This window comes from Canis lupus, chromosome 10 (assembly GCF_003254725.2).
Source record: "Canis lupus dingo isolate Sandy chromosome 10, ASM325472v2, whole genome shotgun sequence".
NCBI lineage: Eukaryota > Metazoa > Chordata > Mammalia > Carnivora > Canidae > Canis > Canis lupus.
In genome coordinates this window covers 26,621,311-26,642,098 of record NC_064252.1, presented here as the reverse complement: position 1 = coordinate 26,642,098, position 20,788 = coordinate 26,621,311, and the positions used below count along the sequence as shown (strand labels likewise).

At 48.4% G+C, this 20,788-nt stretch overlaps 1 protein-coding gene across 1 annotated transcript in view; it reads left to right on the top strand.

The window, feature by feature from the left end:
- LOC112675192 (DNA dC->dU-editing enzyme APOBEC-3G-like) overlaps positions 1–5,281 on the top strand; it is a 30,090-nt gene extending 24,809 nt beyond the window's left edge. The window contains exons 10-13 of the mRNA XM_049115066.1: positions 3,375–3,528; positions 4,163–4,430; positions 4,663–4,778; positions 5,043–5,281. Of these exons, the coding sequence (XP_048971023.1) occupies positions 3,375–3,528; positions 4,163–4,430; positions 4,663–4,778; positions 5,043–5,087 (583 nt within the window). The 3' untranslated portion in view covers positions 5,088–5,281. The remainder of the gene's footprint in view (positions 1–3,374; positions 3,529–4,162; positions 4,431–4,662; positions 4,779–5,042) is intronic.
- Positions 5,282–20,788: the final 15,507 nt, after the last annotated feature.

Sequence of the window (20,788 nt, the reverse complement as noted above, 5' to 3'; positions counted from 1 at the left end):
GCCAGCCCCGGTCCTGCTCTCCGCAGCCAGTCTGCCCCAGGCCCCCAGGGGCATCCTACTTTCTCTTTCTCTTTCTCTTTGCAATAACTTGGGTTCTGCCCGGGCACACAGCGGGGCCTGTCTCCATCTGAGAGGAGGGCAGCTGAGCCCGAGGAAGTGCCACCATCCGAGGGCCCTCCCCACCCCGAGGCCAAAGCAGGAAGGAGGTGGGGCTTCCGTGGTGGCCTGGGAGGTTACTCCAGATTGGGACTTTCTGAAAGCAAGACTGGTAAGAAAGGGCTGGTGCCCAACAAAGGGCAGAGCTGGGACAAGCTCGCTGAGGAGAGGCAGCTGGGTAGGGACTCCCAGGGTCAGATAAGTCGGGAGGGAAGAAGGCAGGATGGAAGCCAAAAGAAGCAAGATCAGACAAGGGGCCTCTCACCCCAGGTTTTGTCTGGCAGGAAGGGGAGGGAGGACACTCACAGATGAAGGGCTTTCCCAAGGCCAAGAACAGCCTTGGGAGAGGGAAGTGGGCTGCAGAGCCCAGGGCCCAGGCTGGGGTGGGATGAGCCTGCTAAGGAGCCCGGGATGGGGCTGCAAGGACCAGATACCACTGCTTGCTGTGCTCTGTGCCTCCTTCCTGCTCCCAGTGCGACTTGTCTCCCTCTCTAACACCCTGTCTGCAGGGTCTGCTCCTGCCTCTGGCCTGTGGGCACTGCCTGGGCAGGTGCCCATCGCCCCATGCCCCACCCCCACCCCCTTGGCCTCCAGCTGCTGGTCTCTGCCTCCCTGGCCACATCCTATAGGCGTGGCCACCGGGTCTTCCTCAAGTGGCTTGTTTAAGCTTGGCTATTATAGACTTTAGATTCAAGGATGATTGAGACATTGGGGTTGGCTATAAAAGCATATTTGTAAGTTTTATTTTAAAGACGTGCACAATTTTGCAAAGAATGTTCTAATTTCTATAACTGCCTCAAACAACGGTTCATTTGGCTGACGCTCAGGAAGTCAATAAAAAACCGACACTGGGTTTCCGTGGTGAAGAGATAGACTAGTTATGGATACGGTGCCACCCAGGAGAGCGGGGAGCTGATGCTGGAACTCCCTGATGGTGTTTAAGGGCAAAAATGAAGGGTAAGGGGTCCAGGGTCGTGGATTCTTCTGATCGAGTGGAGATTAGGTAAACTTCAAGATTGATTAATTTGTCTTTCTGGTATCAAATGGTCTGGCTTCATCCAGATTGTGGTCAGTGGTCATACTTGCTTCCCTGGTCCAGGTCTGAAAACCACCTCAGCAACGTCCCATCAGTGATGCTGGCTTTGTTAACGGAGGCAGAACCCAAGCGCTTAGTGGCTATGAGGACTGTGTAGACTATATTCCCTGGGTAATGTCCATCCTTTTAAGCAAAGCATCCTCTGAGTTCCCTCCCAGCTTTTTCCCCAGCAATCTTGAAACTGTGGGCGGCATGCCTTTCTGCAGACTTAATTCTGTGGATGGTCTCATTTCTGTTCTGTGGAGGGAAAACCCATCTCCAAGATAAGAAGATAAATCGTTTCCCATGAAGACACTATCAAGTGTGGAAAATTAAATTCGCCTTTAAATACTTCTGTTTTTTTTTTTTTTTTGCCTTTAAATACTTCTTATGAGTTGTTTCTGTCATGCCTAAATTTTAGCGATTCAAGTTTCGTGCTAATAAAATAGTGCATTTATCTAAAATTTGAAATATTTCAGCCCTGAGTGTCTGGGTTTGCCAGGGTCTGGGGAGTTTCCCAGAACGTGGGAACTTCAGTACTAAAATCAGGACGCTGCAGGGCCCTTGGTTGTGCTATGAATGGAAGTTTTCATTCTAATCCTTGGGCTGAGGGCAGCCAGTTGCCCTGAGAGTAGCAGCTTCGGGTGAGGTCACTGGCAGGTAATCCAAGGCCACGATCCAGAGATGGCGTTTTCAGTGACAGTTATCCAAATGCACCCGAAGTTTTACTAGGGCATAAGGGGTATCAGAGATGGGTTTCCGTTGATGAGATTAGTGGCTTTGTTAATTAGCATAACAGATGACTGACATGGTTTTTTGTTGGTGGAATCAGGGGTGTTTCGAGGAGTTGGCTGGAAATATGGGGAAGGCATTTCTGGTCTTGCAGGAGCATGGTATGGAAATCACCTGCACCCCATAGTCTGTGCCCTGAGGAATGGCACCTTTGGCTTGATTCCTGTGTCGGGTTCCAAGTGTCTGTGGTCCCCTAAGCCAGACTCAGTGGCCATCCCGGTCACATCAGCTTTGGGTGGAGTGTCCAGAGGAGAATGGCCTGGGGCTCCATCAGGCTTCCCCAGTTCGTTCAGACTGTTTGGCATCTGCTAGGTCAGCAATATCTACACACAGTGGGGCTCTGCCAGACGGAGCTTTCTTTTTATTTTTGTGGTTTTTAAAAGATTTTATTTATTTGAGACAAAGAGAGTGAGAAAGAGCACGAGCAGGATGAGGGATAGAGAGAGAAGCAGACTTCCCTGCTGAGGAGGGAGCCAGACATGGGGCTTGACCCTGGGGCTCCAGGATCATGACTTGAGCTGAAGGCAGACGCTGAACAGACTGAATGACCCAGGTGCCCCCAGATGGGGCTTTCATGCCCCTCTCTGGGTGCCGGCAGGAAGGCTCCTAGTTCTGTTCACCTACTTGTATGTTTGCGGAGCCAACAGCATTTATCAGAAAGAACCTGTACACGCATACCCGCATGAGCCAGGTCACTCTGGAACTGAAAAAAAAAGCGAGTATACACTACACTTGTAGTGTATACTCTACACTCTGTAGAGTATAATCACAACCAGGGGTGGAAAAGCTATGTGAGTCCTTTAGCCAAAGTCTGTCACAACAATCCCTGGTGACAGCAGATTTTCCTGTTCACCAGCCTGTCTGCACTTTGAACAGACAAAATTTTGATACCCACGCCTAAGCAAAAGAGCACAGAGTTAAAAGAAGTACCAGAGTTAAAAGAAGTCCCCTCCATCCCCAAAGAAAAGGGTTCTGGAATGGGACATGCCAGGGTTGAGATGCCTGTGGGGACCTGAACAGAGGGGTCTTGGGGCACAGGACAAAGATGGGTGAGCCAAAGGACACATGACGTCTAGTTTTCCCCACCCAACCCAAGGCGTCCTGCCTGCGGTGGCCTAAACCTGGGGGTGGTGGGTGCTCCACCAGACTGGCGATGGGGCTGTGTGCAGGTGGGAGAGCTCCCCCTTTTCCTTCTCCTGCCCAGCCCTCCTGGCCGACAAAGAAAGAGGAGAATGTCCTTTCCCTCCTCACCCCAAGGGCCCAAATGGACTCAAGGAGTTGGGTTCAGACAGACCCTGGGGTGACACCAGAAGGTGCCCTCTGCATCTTTGGTTTTCTTCTTCTTGCCCAGAACCACGATGAATCCACTACAAGAAGAAACATTCTACCAGCAGTTCAGCAACCAACGGGTCCCAAAGCCAACCTACCAGAGGAGGACCTACCTGTGCTACCAGCTGAAGCCACATGAAGGCTCCGTCATTGCCAAAGTCTGCCTTCAAAATCAGGTGTCACGCGGGCCGTCTGGACACGAGGCCGTGGGAGAAATCCCGAGGCTTACATAAGTCTCAGCCCTGCTTCCTGGGAGCTCTGCACCTCCGCAGAAGCCGGTCCCTCCAGGAGAATGCTCTTCCCGCCCCTCTTAGAGAATATGTTACTTGTCCTCCGGACGTCAGCTCTGTCGCTGCTTCTGAGAAGCTAAGCTGTCTTCCAAGGACCAAACACTCAACTCCACCTGCACCAACTCCCTCATACACTTGCCCTCTGCTTTTCTGCCCGCCTTCCCACCTGCCCTGCCCCACCTCCTTCTCATTCTGACCTGCTCCTGGGGAACCCCATGTTCGAACATCTCCAGATATCCAATAGGTGGGGTCTGCGGAGCATCTGGGACGGTGCCGTGGGGGTGTCTGTTTGCCAACCCGTCTCCTCTCGGGGACCTGGTCTGATTCTGACCAAGTTGCCGATGCTTTGGGGTGCTGAACTAATGGATGAGTGAGAGAATGCAGGGAGGGAGGTTCTTTCCCCGTCCTAGGCAAGTTCACAGGGCGGAGCCCCTTCTCCCCAGTGGTGCCCATAGCATGGGACCTCTGGCCTCTGCCCGGTAACCAAGCCTTTCTTCTCTCCGTCTGGGACCCTCTCTAGGAAAAGCGCCATGCAGAAATTTGCTTTATTGACGATATAAAGTCACGACAACTAGACCCATCCCAGAAATTCGAAATCACCTGCTATGTCACATGGAGCCCCTGCCCCACCTGTGCCAAGAAACTGATTGCGTTTGTCAATGATCACCCCCACATCAGCCTGAGGCTCTTTGCCTCCCGCCTGTACTTCCACTGGCGCCAGAAGTATAAGCGGGAGCTGAGGCACCTGCAGGAATCTGAGATCTCCCTGGCTGTCATGAGCTACCTGGGTAGGGAGAAAGCAGAGCTGCCAGGGGATGGGAAGGTTTGCAGCTCCAAGAGAGAAGAGCTCCTGGGGGAAGGGAGTGGGGTGGTTGGATGGAAGGGTGGTGGCCCAGCTAAGGCCCAGGCTGTGATACCCCCAGGAAGGGCAAAGGAAGGAGGAGTCCCTGGGCCCACAGAGGGCAGGCTTGCTGCTGTCCCGCACCCCGGAACCTGAATACCTTCTCTCTGTCATCTCAGAGTTTAAGGACTGCTGGGAGAAGTTTGTAGACCACAAGGGCAGGCCTTTCCAGCCCTGGAACAAGCTGAAGCAGTACAGTGAAAGCATAGGCCGTCGGCTCCAGAGGATCGTCCAGGTGAGAAGCTGTTCTCGCTGCAGGTGCGGGTCCCCACTTCCCCCAATACCTTTCTCTCCCCGCCTACACGCTTCCCCTCACCCCATCCAGGACTCCCTTTTCTTAGGATTCTTATCCTTAGTTCCTTTATCTCCCTTTTCTTAGAATCTTGCCAGTTTTCTGTTTCCCTTGAGACATCCCTGCCTCTTCTCATCCCCTCTCCTTGGCTTGCACTCCACACCCCTGGCTGCCAGTGACACTTCTAATTTTTCTCTTTCTCAACAGCCCCTGAACAATTTAGAGAATGACTTCAGAAATTTGAGACTTTAATGAGCATCGGGCCCCCCAACCCCATTCCTGAAGCATCTCAGCGGTTCATAAACTGCTGCCTCTGAGGAGCAGGTTGTGAGCTCTGCAGGCACATCTAACCCTCTCCTTTCCTCCTTCATTCTTTTGTTTCCTTTTATAAGTGGGTATATATTTTTATAATTGAGAAAATAAAGAGAATGTGTAAGTCTGTAGAAGTTGGATTACTTTCTAAAAGGGAAATCGGGATTTTCCCTCAGAAAAAAAAAAATGAGTATAAGGAAAGGCCTTTTTATTCTACTGCACCAAGAAAAAAAATGTATCTGAGAATTCCCTCTCAAGTCTGGAATAGTTGGATCATTTTGTCTTCCCCTCTATCCTCTGTTCCTTTCCAGTATCTCCTAGCCATCTAAATAAATGAGGTGAAACAGTTGGGCGCATGCAGTGGCTCATAGAATTGCCTGGAGGGATAAATAAAACCACTTGGAGCAGTGTTATTGGGTGCTCTTAGTTGGAGCAATAAGAGCCAACTCCGGCTGATGAAAACAGGAAAAGAAAAAAAAAAAAGATTTGTTAAAAAGATGTTGGGAGTCTCCTTGAAGCTCTAGGAAAGAGGGAAAGCTAGATTTGGAGGCTTCCAAACAGGAAGGAGCCCCCCCCCCAACTATGCTATAGAGCTGGTTTCATGAAGGTGGCGCTGCCAGTGGCAGCACGCTCCACCTGCATAAGCCCCACCTAGAAGCCAGGCGCTGACCCAGGGCCTCTGCTTGGCTGCCTCCACTGCCAACACCCACCCCACCCCCAGAATGGAGAAAAGGAAAGGAGAAGAAATGGGTGACAATAAATAATGAACACAGCAGGGGTGCCTGGGTGGCTCATGGGTTAGGTGTCAGACTCCTGATTTCCACTCAAGTCATGACCTCAGGGTAGCAAGATCGAATCCTGTGTCAGGCTGTGCACTGGGCATTGAATATGCTTGAGATTCTCTCTCTCCCTCTCCTTCCGCCCCTCCTGTCCACCCCCATTCCATCTGCCCCCCACTCACACATATGCACACTCAAAAAAATGAACACAACCTAAGATGAAAGAGTAAAATCAAATGTATAACACTAAATATGAACAGAATAAATTCTTCCATGCTGCTTCCAAGAAGCACTCTGAAAAAAAAAAAAAGAAGGAAACAGATTGAAAATGAAAGGAATGGGGAAGCCTGGGTGGCTCAGTGGTTGAGCATCTGCCTTCGGCTCAGGTCATGATCCCAGGGCCCTGGGATCGAGTCCCACATCGGGCTTCCCACAGGGAGCCTGCTTCTCCCTCTGCCTGTGTCTCTGCCTCTCTCTCTCTGTGTCTCTCTCATGCATAAATAAATACAATCTTAAAAAAAAAAAAAAAGGAAAATGGAAGAAATGAACAAAGAAACCAGGCAAACTAAAATTTAAGAAGAAAGCAATAGCACGATCACACAAGGTGCACTGAATGAATCAAACAGGTTGAGGACAGACTTAGCCTAATGGCACAGGGGAACAATGAAAGACAAAGTAATCATAGACTTGTACGTGCCAAACAACATAGCCACCAAATATATACATAAAGGAAAAATGATTAGAAACTATGTTTGGTTGGTGTGGCAATGCTTATAGCCCAGGGAAGGCATCAGGGTTGGCCCAAGTCTGTCATGTAATTCTATTCCCCTTTGCCACTTTTTAGCCTCTCTTAAAGCTAGGAGTAGCCATGTGATCCAGTTAGAACCCATCACACGTAAGAAAATAGCTACTGGGTTTGTTGTTGATTTATTTATTTATTTATTTATTTATTTATTTATTTATTTATGAGAAACACATAGATAGAGGCAGAGACACAGGCAGAGGGAGAAGCAGGCTTCCTATGGGGAGCCCGATGTGAGACTCGATCCCAGGACCCTGGGATCACACCCTGAGCTGAAGGCAGATGCTCAACCACTGAGCCACTGAGGTGCCCCTCCAAAATCCCTTTTATTTTTTATTTATTTTTTAAACAGTGGGTTTATTTATTTATTTAATTTTTATTTATTTATGATAGTCACACACAGAGAGAGAGAGGCAGAGACATAGGCAGAGGGAGAAGCAGGCTCCATGCACCGGGAGCCCGATGTGGGACTCAATCCTGGGTCTCCAGGATCACGCCTTGGGCCAAAGGCAGGCGCCAAACCGCTGCGCCACCCAGGGATCCCCCAAAATCCCTTTTAAATAAGATAATAAATGTCTGCATTATTCACATCGCAGTTAGGTATTTTGTTATTTATAACTAAATGTGCCCTAACTAATGTAATTTCAAATCCAAATCTAGAGAATACAGCAAAACCTATAGTCAGAGGGGCACCTAGCTGGCTCAGTCAATATGTAAAGCATGAAGTCTTAATCATGGGGTTATGAGTTCAAGTCCATGTCAAGGGTAGAGTTTACTTAAATGGACTTAAGGGCTGTTTACAAAAAGTGGCTTTGGGGCACCGGGGCTCTGTGCTCAGCAGGGAGTTTGCTTGAAGATTCTCCCTCTGCCCCTCCCCTGCTGCTTTTTTTTTTTTTAAGATTTTATTTATTTATTCATGAGACACACACACACACACACACATACACACATACACACAAAGAGGCAGAGACACAGGCAGAGGGAGAAGCAGGCTCCATGCAGGGAGCCGGACGTGGGACTCAATCTCGGGTCTCCAGGATCAGGCCCTGGGCTGAAGGCAGCACTAAACCGCTGAGCCACCCGGGCTGCCCTCCCCTGCTGCTTTAAAATATATAAACATATCTTAAGAAAAATTTTAAAGTGGGTTAAAAAAAAAGCTATAGTCAGAAAAAAATGAATAGACTACATTTCTTCATTACCAAAAAAAGATAAATATAGCAATTTACTACCCATTCTAAGAAATTTAAAAAAGCAATGAAAGAAATCAGAGATAAGAAATTAATAAAGCTCAAAACTGAAGTTAAATAGAAAATTTTAAATGGTAAGAAGGACAAATAAATCCAAAAATCTGTTCCTTAAAAAGATCAATGAAGTAAATTAATCCAGAAAGAATCTAATAAAAGAAAAAAGACAGCAAAAATATACAAGATAAAGTATTAGAAAAAATATAACTCTGATATAGAAAAGACTGGGAAAAACTGTAAGAGGATATTTCATTTGAATTTATAGAAACAAATTGGACCCAAAAAGTAAAAAACTGGGATAGACTTATTCTCATGGAGGAAATGGGAAAGATAAAGACCTACCACTAAAAAAAAAAAAAGGCAAAACAAAAACAAAAACACCAGGACCAATTGTATTCACAAATCTTTTTATCATACCTCTAAAGAATATATAATTTTAGTGTTAATAAGAGATTACAAGTTATAGGAAAATATGGAAAATTTCTCCCAACTCATTCATGTTGTAAAGAAACAGCCTTGGAACACCTGGGTGGCTCATCGGTTGAGCATCTGCCTTCGGCTCAAGGTGTGATCCTGGAATGCCTGGATTGAGTCCCACATCGGGCTCTCTGCATTGGAGCCTACTTCTCCCACTGCCTGTGTCTCTGCCTCTCTCTCTCTCTCTGTATCTCATGAATAAATAAATAAAATCTTAAAAAAAAAAAAAAAACAGCCTTACTACAAAAAACTGATAAATACCAAAAATAAAGAACATTAGATTCCCTAAGTTGATATCACTTATGAATATCGATGCAAAAATTATAAATAAAATATTTATAAATAGGGGCACCCGATTGGCTCAGTCGGTGGAGCATGCAACTCTTGACCTCAGGGTTGTGAGTTCAAGCCCCCACTGGTGGAGAGATTACTTAAAAAGTAAAATATTTTTTAAAAAAGATTTTATTTGGGCAGCCCTGGTGGCTCAGTGGTTTAGCGCCGTCTTCAGCCCAGGGCATGATCCTAGAGACCCGGGATTGAGTCCCACGTCAGGCTCCCTGCATGGAGCCTGCTTCCCTTTGCCTTTGTCTCTGCCTCTCTCTCTCTGTGTGTCTCTCATGAATAAATAAATAAAATCCTTTAAAAAAAAGATTTTATTTATCTATTTGAGAGAGAGAAAGAGCACGAGCAGGGGAGGGGCAGAGAGAGAGGGAGAAGCAGACTTCCTGTTGAGCAGGGAGCCTGATATAGGATTCAATCCCAGGACCCCAGGATCATGACCTGAGCTGAAGGAGACACTTTACCAACTGAGCCACCCAGGCGCCCCAAAAATAAAATATATTTTTTAAAACTACAAATAGAATTAATAACATATTAAGAGAATAATAATATATTATGACCAAATAAGGTGACTCTAAAAATGCAAGTATAGTTATATCAGGAAATAGATCAACATGATCCATTACATGACCAATTAAAGAAGAAAAACTATGTGATGTCATTTCAATAAATGCTGAACAGAAGTTCATAAGATTCGGCCATCATTAAAGTATTAAGCAAAAATAAAAATAATACTTACTCAAGTGTAGGAAAAGATTTTTATCAAAAGACAGCAATAAATATTATCATAAATGGTAAAACATTCAAACCATTTCAATGAAATTGGGACATGACAGGGAGGGCACCTAGACCATTTATTCCAAATTGTCTTGGAGTTCTAATGAATATAATTAGAGGAAGAAATTCCATAATTAGTGTGAACATTGGAAAAAAGATAAGCTGTCTTCAGTTGTGGATGTTTTGGCACCCTCCAAACTGAAGAGACTCTGGTTTGTAGGGGGAAAAAAAGAGAGTAAATAAGAAGGCTAAATACACCATAAATATATAAAACCCTTTTCTCTAAAATAAAAACAATCATCAAAAAAATGGAAAAGAGGAAAATATTACACTTAAAACAGCAATAAAAAGTATTAAATCTGAAAGAAACTAAAGACACAAATGCCTGGAAATATGTCTTATGTTCATAGCTTGGAAAACAATATTTTTTATGTTTATTTTTGCTTACTATCATTTTTTGCAGAGACAGGAAAAACCATCCTAAAATTCCTATGAAATCTTCAGAGACCCCGAATTGCCACGCAAACTTAGAAAATAGAAAAGTTTGGAGAAAGATGCAAAGTTTCAAAAATTAAAATCTGTATGACTAAGGGAAAATTAAAAGTCCCGAGGCCACAAATAAAGTTTATGAATAAAGAAAAAAAGAGGCCAAGCCCAATGATGGAAGATTTCAGTATAAATCTCCTCCGTGTGTGCATCTCAGTAAAGGAAATCCGTCTAGATGACTCGGATCCTGCAATCTCAATGGGCCTTCTATAAGTGTTTGGCCTGTTATTTAAGATGTCTGGAGGGTTCAAAAGAATCAATCATGTTAGATTTGTAATTGCCATTTAAGTTTTAAGGAACTAAAATTAATCACATTAATAATAATGTTTTAAATGTTCAAAGAAATTGATTTCCAGAGTTCTATTACTTTCATAAATTGTTCAACACATTAAGTGCCAATACAATTGAGCACTCCCCTCCAGACGCAAAAACCTCCTGGATTTTAAAGAATTATCAAAAATGTTAGACTGAGACTGCCTGAAAGTAACTAAAAGCCCCCAAACCAGGAGCTGAAACTAGCCGGGAGCAGGGGTCTCTGAGGATGGTCTGTTTGCCTCAAAGCCCCTAGGTCTCCTTTTGTGTTCTCTGACGTGTGAAGGTGTCCCCTGGGTTTGTACAGTTAGTGGCCCTGGATGGATACTTATCTTAAACAGAAAAGTCCAGATATAAGCTGCAGACAACCCGCTGCTTCCAGGTTTCTACTAGCGTTCTCAGGACGTGTGGGGTCTTTGTCCTCGTGGCCCCCAAATGTAGCCCAGTTGTAGCATCTATGTTCTGTCAGGTAGGTTGGGGAAGCAGGGAAGAACAGGGCCATGGACCAAGGTAGATGTCTCCCAGGAAGAGTTCCAGAAGCTTCCATTTGGCCTTTATTGTCACATCTCATTGACCAAGGTTAGTCAGTCATTTGGCCACATCTAGCAGCAAAGGAGTCTGGGAAATGTAGCCTTTATTTGGGATGGCCATATAACCTGGGAAAAGTCAGGGGTTATACACTGATAAAAAAAGATGACAAATAAAGTGGGACAATTAGTCTCTGCCACATAGGGGAGAAAGTACCTAATAACAAATGTGAAATGTGTATGTGCTGAATGGGGTAGCATCCCCTCCAAAACGCGTGTCCTTTCCAGAACCTCAGAATGTGACCTTATCTGGAAATAGGGTCGTGGCAGATGTAATTATCTGAGATGCGATCAGGCTCAAGTAGGGTGGCCCTTTAAAATCGAATAAGAAGAGGGGAGACCCAGGCCCAGACTTGCAGGAAGAAGCGCCTGTGAAGACCAAAGGAGAGGTTGGATCTACAAGCCAAGGAACGCCAAGGATTGCCAGCAACACCAGAAGGGGAAAGGCGCCAGAAAGATCCTCCCCTAGAGCCTTCAGGGAAAGCACAACCTGCGGGCATCTTGATGTCAGACGTCAGGCCTCCAGAACTACAAGAGAATAAATTTTTGCTGCTGAAAGCCGCCCAGCTTGTGGTACTTTGTCATGGCGCCCTGGAAACCAAATAGCAGTCCTGGGGCAGCCCCAGTGGCCCAGCGGTTTAGTGCTGCCTTCAGCCCAGGGTGTGATCCTGGAGGTCCGGGATCGAGTCCCTACCCTGCATGGAGCCTGCTTCTCCCTCTGCCTGTGTCTCTGTCTCTGTCTCTGTCTCTGTCTCTCTCTCTCTCTCTCTGTATGTCTCTCATGAATAAATAAATGAAATCTTCAAAAAAAAAAAAAAAAAGCCCTGAGAAGAAAGATGTATACTTTATGAATGTAATTTAAAATTTGGAATAAAGGACATAAAAATAGAAGCTATATGAAGTGAGGAAAAATGTGATACTCTTGTAGAGAATATTTTACTTTTTCCTTTTCCTTCTATAAACTCAAAGCAATCTTAACCAAAATTTCCTTTGGATTTTTTCCCATAATCTGGCATATCAATTTTAATTTCAATATGAAAAGAGAAAATCTGCAAGAATAGCCAAGCGAATTCTGAAAAAGAGTAACAATGTTGGGAGAGAAGAGGGATCGCCCTGCGAAGTATTTCAAAACTTTAAGAATATTGAATATTGGATATTAAATGTACCCTAAAGCTAGAGTAGCTAAACTGGCTTACAAAGGCTTCATACCAGCCAAATCTGAGAAATTTTGAGCATTCAAGTAAATAATGATGTGATGAATTATATAGCCCATTGAATGAAATAGGAGATCATGAATCTGTACTAAGATAAACACATAACTACAATGAAAATGTGATGAAGCATGGGATAGGTATATAATTTCAAATGACCTCCTCCAGAAAATAGTTATTCGTTTCAACAGGAAAAGGAGTAACTAGTAGATACCACCTTAATCAAATGGTCCAAGTGGACGTGGTGAGCAAGGGGAGACAGATGGACATCGTGTGCTATGTCCTGGGGTCCCGTGAGAACACAACATCACCTTGGTGATGTCCCTGCTAAGATGCGTGACCTGAATCTAATCATAAGGAAGCATTGGGTGAGCCTCAATTCAGGGGCAGACAGCAAATTGTTCCCTTGCCTATCACTGATCATATAGCACCCCTAGCGGTGGGGAGCGGCGGGGGTGAAGGGGGAGAGGCTGGGAGAATGAGCATTTCATTGGGCTAGTTGTTGCTTTCTCTCTTCCCAAGTGAATGAAGTTTCTGTTAGCAGGGAGATGAGTTGGGTTGGTGGGCAAGTGTTACAGGCTGAACTGTGTCCCCTGCAAGATTCTTTTGGGGTGTGTGTGTGTGTGTGTTTTAAGTAGGTTTCACACCCAATGTGGGGCTTGAACTCACAACTCTGAGATCAAGTTCAAGAGTCGCAGGCTCTACTCACTAAGTCAGGCAGGCACACCTCCCCACACCCCCCCCCGCCCCCACCCCCCGCGCCTTGCAAAATTCCTGTGCTGAAGTCCCAATTGCCAGGACCTCAGAATGTGACTGCATTAGGAGACAGAGCCTTTAAAGAGGGGATGAAGTTAAATGATGTCATAGGGGTGAACCCCAGTCCAGTAGTATTAGTGTCCTTATAAGAAGAGGAGAGTCCCGGGGCGCCTGGGTAACTCAGTCGGTTAAGTGTCTGCCTTAGGCTCAGTTCATGATCCCAGGATCCTGGGATGAAGCCTCAGGTCGGGCTCCCTGCTCAGTGGGGAGTCTGGTTCTCCCTGTGATCCTCCCTTCTGCTCGGTGTTAGCTTGCTCTCTCAAATAAATAAATAAAATCTTAAAAAAAAAAGAAGAAGAAGAAGAGATTAGGACACAGACACACACAGAAGGAAGGCCGTGTGAGGACACAAGCTGAAGGTAGCCATCAGCAAGCCAAGGAGTGAGACCTCAGAAGAAACAACCCCACCGACACCCTGGTCTCAGACTTCCAGCCTCCAGGACCGCTGGAGAATTTGTTGTTGAAGCACATCAATCAGTTCTGGTGGCGTTTGCACGCTGCTAGAGTAAGTACCAGTGTCAGTCGTGGGGAGGTGCTGGCTAGGGGAAGGCAGGACTCGGGAGAGTCCACCCACCCAGGCCTTTCTTCGAAAGAAATAGATACAGAGCAGAGGTTGGAGTGGAGGGGGGTTTCACAGCTATTGGAACCGCTGTCTTCCCTCCTCCCTGCCGTGTTCCCTGACCCTGACGTCCCCATCAGAAGCACGCTTGGGATACGCCCCACCGTAGGAGCCCACCTGGCCAGCTGTTTCTGGGGAGCTGCTGGCTCAGCTGACTACTCCATTCACACGTCATAAGGCCCTAGAACAGGTCACAACATCCAGAACCGGGGGTGTTCTCAAGATCTGTTGGAGAAACGGGACTCTGTCGCTGGGAGGCTAGCCACCTCTCCTTCACCTGTCCTTCTGGATGGATGTGCTCTTTACCTTCTACCTGTTTGTTCTCATGTGGCCTCTGCAACTCTGCGCTCGGCCACCTTTATACCTTCTGGAAATGCCTCGACCTTTGTCGTGTGTTGAATGGCACCCCCCTTCCCAGATTTCCAGTCCTGCTAATCCACACATCTCTTGTGTTAGTTTTCATTTTGTTGGTTGGTTGCTTGGTTGTCATTTTACTGGGATTTTAGGAGGAAGGAGAGGTAAAGGCTCAGCTCAGCTTTGCCATCTTCTTTTTTATTAAGATTTTATTTATTTATTCATGAGAGACACAGAGAGAGAAAGAGAGAGAGAGAGAGAGGCAGAGACACAGGCAGAGGGAGAAGCAGGCTCCATGCAGGGAGCCCAATGTGGGGCTCGATCCCAGGATCACGATCTGAGCCGAAGGCAGACGCTCAACCACTAACCCAGGTGCCCCAGCTTTGCCATCCTGAACCAGAAGTACAGGCAGCTTTGGCTGGATGGTTGGATAGATGGAAGGATAAGGGGGAAAGTGGATGAATAACTGAACAGACGAGGAACGTTCACTCTTCCTCATGGGCAAAGCACAGTGCACTCCAGTGATTGAGGGCTGGCGGGTGGATGGCTCCAGGGTCGGCCTGACCACCGGGCTTGCACTGCCCAGAGACCCCCTGGGCCACACGGCTTCCTTCCAGTCTGGGGTGGGCTGGGCATCCTACCCACACCCTCCCAAGGTCTGAACATACCCAGTGGGGAGAAAGGCTGACGAAATCCCTGGAAGCCCCTGGCTGAGGGTGGGAGAGAACAGACTTCCAGGCAAGAGCACCAGAGTGCTCTGTTAGGATCACATCAGGCTCAGGCACCATCTGATTCCATCTAAGAAGGAGGTCGGGGGTCCAGGAGCAAACCGAAGGCCCTGTTGTGCAGTGTAGGGCGGTGTGGGGCCTGCAGCCCCCAGTCCTGGGGGCCAGCTACTTCTTCCCCTTTCCCCTCAGATTTGCAAGGACAGTTGGGAGACTTTGGAAAGACAGGATGTCTCCCTGGGGCAGAGTGGAGCAAGGGCAGCCTCCTCTCTTCTCCCCAATGTCCACTGAGGTGCTCCTCCTCTCCCTTCCCCACCTGAGCGGGTTATCCATGCAGCCTCTCCCACGCTGGACCCTCCTCCCCTCCCAACCAGGGTCCAGCATCTGCCCTCTCCGACTCCCCAGCTCCACCTCTGGAAAGGGCTTTCCTCCCACGGGCCTTAAACCCTCCTCCTAGCCTTCCTCTCCTGCCTCTTTCTCCCTCCCTCCCTCCAAACCTCTTCCCTCCACCTTGCTTGCTTTCTAGTTCTGCAGCTTTCCCTTCCAGGAGGCTGCCCAAGTGAAGGCAGGGAGCACTGACAGCTGGAAGCCACTTGCAAGGAGCTCTCGAAAGGCCCGGAGCAGGAGAAGCCAGCAAGGGCCCCACAGCAGACCCAGATCCCCGCCAGCCAGCCAGCCAGTCTACTCTCAAAGGGAAAAGGGAGGCTCTCAAGGCTGGTCTGAGACCCCCAGGTGAGGGGTGGGGGACCCTCTCAGGGGTCTTTGAGGTCCAAAGGTTTTCATCACAATGCTTAGGATCAAGTCTGGGTGAGGGGTGCATGGGGGTTCTTTACACCGTGGCTTCTACTTTGGGATAGGTTTGAACCTTTTCATCATAAAAAGTGTAAAAACAGGACACCTGGGTGGCTCGGTGTTTGAGCATCTGCCTTTGGCTCAGGTTGTGAGATCTGAGATCAAGTCCTGGGATCTCAGTCCTGCATCAGGCTCCCCGCAGGGAGCCTGCTTCTCCCTCTGCTTATGTCTCTGCCTCTCTCTGTCTCTATGTCTCTCATGAATAAATAAATAAGATCTTTAAAAAAAAAAAAAAAAGGCTTAAAAACTAAGAGCATCAAACGTGTTTTTCTCTCCAAGCTCCAGAGCAGAACATGGACCACGGTGGGACCTCTCTATCTGAATCCCACAGACACCCTTCAACTCAACAAAAAACTGGCCTTGTGGTCTTCCTTCCTTTACTGCACACCTTTCTCTGCTCAATATGGTCCTCTCGCCCTCACATCAGCCCTGGCTGGGGTGGACAGCCTCACCTCACCCCTGCCTGGGGTAGGGAGGTGCTCCTCTGGCCCCGGGTGGGAGCTTCCTTGCCCTCGGCAGAGACACAGCTCCTAAGTACAAGAGAGTCGAGACCAGACATCCTTGGCACAGGGATTGGAGCCTGTGGGTAAGCAGGCCGGTCTTGGTCCATCTCAGGGAAGCTTTTTTTTTTCTTTTTTAATTTAAATTCAATTAGGCAACATATAGTACATCATCAGCTTCAGATGCTGTTCTCAATAATTCACCCGCGATGTATAACACACCGTGCTTATCAGATGGAGGAAGTTTGTGAATGCTTCTCAGAAAGTCCATGTGGAATGAAGCCCCTGTTGCCCACAGCATCAACCCCAACAGCCCCCAGTCCTGACTCTTGCTTCCTAGGACCAGCTCCCACATAACAGGCCTGTGGACCCCAGCAAGCCTAGTCCCAGACTCCACTCTCTAGGACAAGTAGTGGTTCACTGGGGCCGCCGTAACAAAGAGGGACCAGGAGGCTAAAAAAAAGAAATATATTTGCTCATGGTTCCAGAGGCTGAAGTCCGAGGTCAAAGTGTTGGCACGGTTGGTTCCTTGAGGCTGTGAGGGAAGGATCTGTTCCAGGCAGGCCTCTCCCATCGGCTTGGAGACAGCCGTCCCCTCCCCGTGTCCTTCACATTGTCTTCCCTCTATGTCTGCCTCTGGACCCCCGATTTCCCCTTTTATAAAGACATCAGTCACATTGGATCAGGGCCTGTGCTCTGACCTTATTCTCACTTTATTCCTCTGTAAAAAGCCTGTGTCCAAATAAAGTTGCATTCTGAAGGACTGGAGGTTAGGGTTCCAGCATATGAATTTAAGGAGGCAGGGGGAGGTGGGGCCACAACCAGACCCATAACACATGGAGCATTAGGATGGTGACAGCTCTAGCCCTAAGCCCTAGCCCTTGCAGGTGGCGTGGGCTCGGTGGGAAAGCCCGGAGAAACAAAATGGCAGTCAGCCCAGCCAATGTCAACTCGGGCAAGGCTGTGGATGCCAGAAAGCCTAAGTTTTTGTTTGGGAGAATATCGTTATTTTTCATATATATATATATATATATATATATATATAATTTTATATATCATATATTTTTATATTTTTTTCACATTTTACATATGACAAAGTTTCAAGAGCCCCTGACCTCCTACAGCCATGGGGCACAACTTGTGGACCATTGGGCCCAATATTTAGCCATGAGAGGTGCAGAGGAGGCTACACGCTGCCTCGGGAGACCTCTTAGGCCAACTTGGGGAACCTGACCAGGAAGGAACAGAACCCTAAGGCCTGGGATGAGAACATTTGGAGTAAAAGAGTCTGAGTACTGACCACCAGAGTCTTCTGACCCCTGAGGCTGGCATGGGAAGCCCATCACTCTGACTAGGTAAGAGGAGACGTCTCCCGCGGTGACCATGTGACGGCGTCACCTGAGGCAGATACCCCTCCAGATTACACTTTTCCTTCTCAAGATTCACCTTCGCCTCTTCTTATCCCAGCATGGACCAAGTAGGGAAGCACACTCCCTCCCCAGGAGGACATCATTAACTCACCCCAAGAATTGAGAGAGCCGCTGACACACCCGAGCAGGAATGAGGGGTGCACGGGTGCTGGGCTGGAGGCTTGCAGACTGATAGGGGAAGGGGGGCAATAAACAGCATGGGGGGCGGTGTCGATGTGAGAGCACTCGCCATGACACAGCGGTTACCCAACTGATGAGGACACCTGCCGCCAGCCCTGGTGCACTGGCAAGGGGGCTCCTTGAGGCTGGGCCTGACCACAGCCCCCAATGGGATAGAGATGCTGTGACAAGGGGTCTGAAGCTCCCCACCCCCCTTTTTAAAAGATCTTATTTATTTATTTATTTATTTGAGCAAGAGAGAGAGAGAGAGCACAAACGGGGGGAAGGGCAGAGGGAGAGGGAGAAGCAGGCTCCCAGCTGACCAGGAGCCTAAGGCAGGGCTCCATCCCAGGACCCTGAGATTATGACCTGAGCCCAAGGCGGACTCTTAACCCAATGAGCCACCCAGGTGCCCCTTGAACCCTCTTTTTGATGTTTAACTGACAGCTTTTCAGCCTCACTCCCCCCTTCTCCCTTTGCACCCCACATCTGGGCAAACTGATAAAAAAGCCTGATGTGCCTTCTTTTGGTATCAGCAGAAGACTCAAACTGCATCAGTGGAGGGTTGCTTGGCCCAGCCTGCCCTCTAACAGCAAGAAAACCCAGCCCAGCCTCCCCTCCTGGTTCTCTCGGGCCATTCTGGACCCGCTTGAGAGCCCGCTTACTCTCCCCATTCTCCTTAATTATGCGTGTAATCCATATTTTCACACCTTCTGATGTGTGTACTGCACACGTCTCTACATCTGAGACAAATTTTGGGGGTCCAGAGGGCTCATCTGCCTCTGCAGGTGACCACAACAGATGCTGAAACAGTCTCAGCATAGTTCTGAGGAAAGGGCCAGAAGGCTCAGGTTGATGGAAATGTAGGGATGGATTTATTTACCTCTGACCATGCTCTCCTGAAGGGGGCAAACTGTATCTCAGATTCACAACCTTTGGGGAGCACTCACCATGGAGATCTCATATCTGGCAGTGCCAGCTGTCGTCCTTGTCACCGGGTGCCTGCACAATGAAACCACCAGTGGAATAACCACAGTGGATGACATGGAGGTTTCTCGTGGCCTAACAGTATGAGCTTCCTTTCACAAAGTGGGTCCCAAGGCTCGGTCCCATAGCTGAGGAATGGCCAATGTGTCAGAGCCAGGGGCTGAGGTTCGCCCTCCATACAGCATCAGCCCCAGGGAGATCAACTGGACCCTTCATGGCAAGTTGATTGCACCAGATTCTTCTGCTGGAGAAGCCGGCAGTTCACACCAGATTGGACACCAACTTGCGATCAGGTTTGCCTTCTCTGCCCATATCACCTGTCCCATCACTGCCATCGTCACCCCCATGGAGTCAGGCCATTGTCCTCCAGAATCTCATGGAGGTGCTGCTTCCAGGAAGAGGCTGCCCTGGCCCTCCTCAGCCCTGCAATTTAGACCCTGGCCAATCAGAGGTCCTAGTTTCCAGCAGAGGGAACGCTTCCACCAGGGGACAGTGCCACAGCTGCCACCGGTCACTTTGGCAGAAACAGTGGTCACTTAATTGATGGGGTTAAATGGCTTGAGGACCCGAGATGCCAGGGTTGCTGCTTACTGCAGGCAGAGGTGTCACCGAGGTCCCTCTAGGTGCCCAGTGGCAATTTATGAACAGGCATTTGCAGCAGACTCAACTGATCTGACAAAGATGAGTTGACAAGGGCTCAGACTCTTCATGGGTGAGAGGCTGGGTCACCCCACCAGGCACACAGCCTGGACCAGAGGGCACTCGGGCTGAGTGAGGGGCAGAGGAGGGAGGTGAGGAACGTCAGTAACAGGCTTGGGGCTGGCTGCAGCACTGAGGACTCTCACCATCAAGTCTTTATTTAGAGGTTGTAACCGGCCATCTCTTTGGAGACTCTGAAAGAGTGAGTCTATACAGAGAAGACAGCTTCAGTGGCCCCCTGGACACTCAGGTCTTGGCCTCAGCTGTTTGGGCTGTACATGGGGTGCACAGTTGCATGTCTCCACCTCCTGCTCCAGGCTCTTCCAGTACAACAGACAGGGGTAAAGGACAGTGGAAGCTGGCACATGCAAAGCTTGGAAGTTGAGGGCTAGGGTTGGTGCACCCCAGGGCAACCCTCGACCAGCGGTGGATGGCACTTGGTGAATAATGCTCCCATTCCTCATCCTTTGGGAATGGACAACTCTGGGAGACATGTGAGTACTTCCTGGGTCATTTCAGGTGGAATGACACACAGTTGCCATAATGGTGACCTCAGCAACACAGCTTCTTGTGGCCTTTCTTCCTTCCCTGACTCGTTCTACCCCTCCACTCCTACTCCACGGATACTTCCCAAATAATAATCCCTGCCTTAGGCTCTGCCTCTAGGGGTGACTGAGGTCCCTCCAAACCTGCTTCTCCTCCTTCAGTCTCCATCCAGGTGAAGAACCACTATCTACCCAGTTGTCCAAAGTAGAAATCCAGGCACAATTGTGACACCTCCCTGACCCTTACATCAAAATCATTTCCCAGGTCTTGACAACTCTACCACCTAAGTCAACCTCCAGATTATCCATCCTCCCTCTTTCACAGACATGTGCATGGCCACCACCACTCCCCACCTACATGGCCGTTGGGAGGGTTGGGACGTGAGTTGATTCTTACCTGTTCTCTGTCATCAATCCTGTATGTTCCTGTCCAGCCTCTATCCTGAGCCCAGGGTGAACCTAAATGCAGAGAAGCTTAGAGGACTCTCTCAGCTGTCACTCATTTCTGCCCTGACTGCCACTCTCTGGGCTCAGACAGGAGTGCCGAGCTTGGTTGAACAGCAGATGAGCATTAGCTCGAGACAGTCCCAGGTTCCAGAACCTGCAATTCCAGAGACCTGGGACACTGACCATCCCGGGGTTCTAGAAGAGAACACACTTGGCAGGAAGGAGAGAAAAGATGAAGATGAGATGTACCACTCCACCTCTGATGACACCCTGCAAGGACCCCAACGGTGGGCACTCACCCATCTACATTCCAGCTTCCAGTTCCCGAGCACTTTTTCACCCCTTACCATCCCACCACATGTCCGGAGGCCTCAGAAAACAGGTTGACCTGTCTAAGATCATGGTCGGTAACTGGCAGGCCTGGGGCTCCCAGG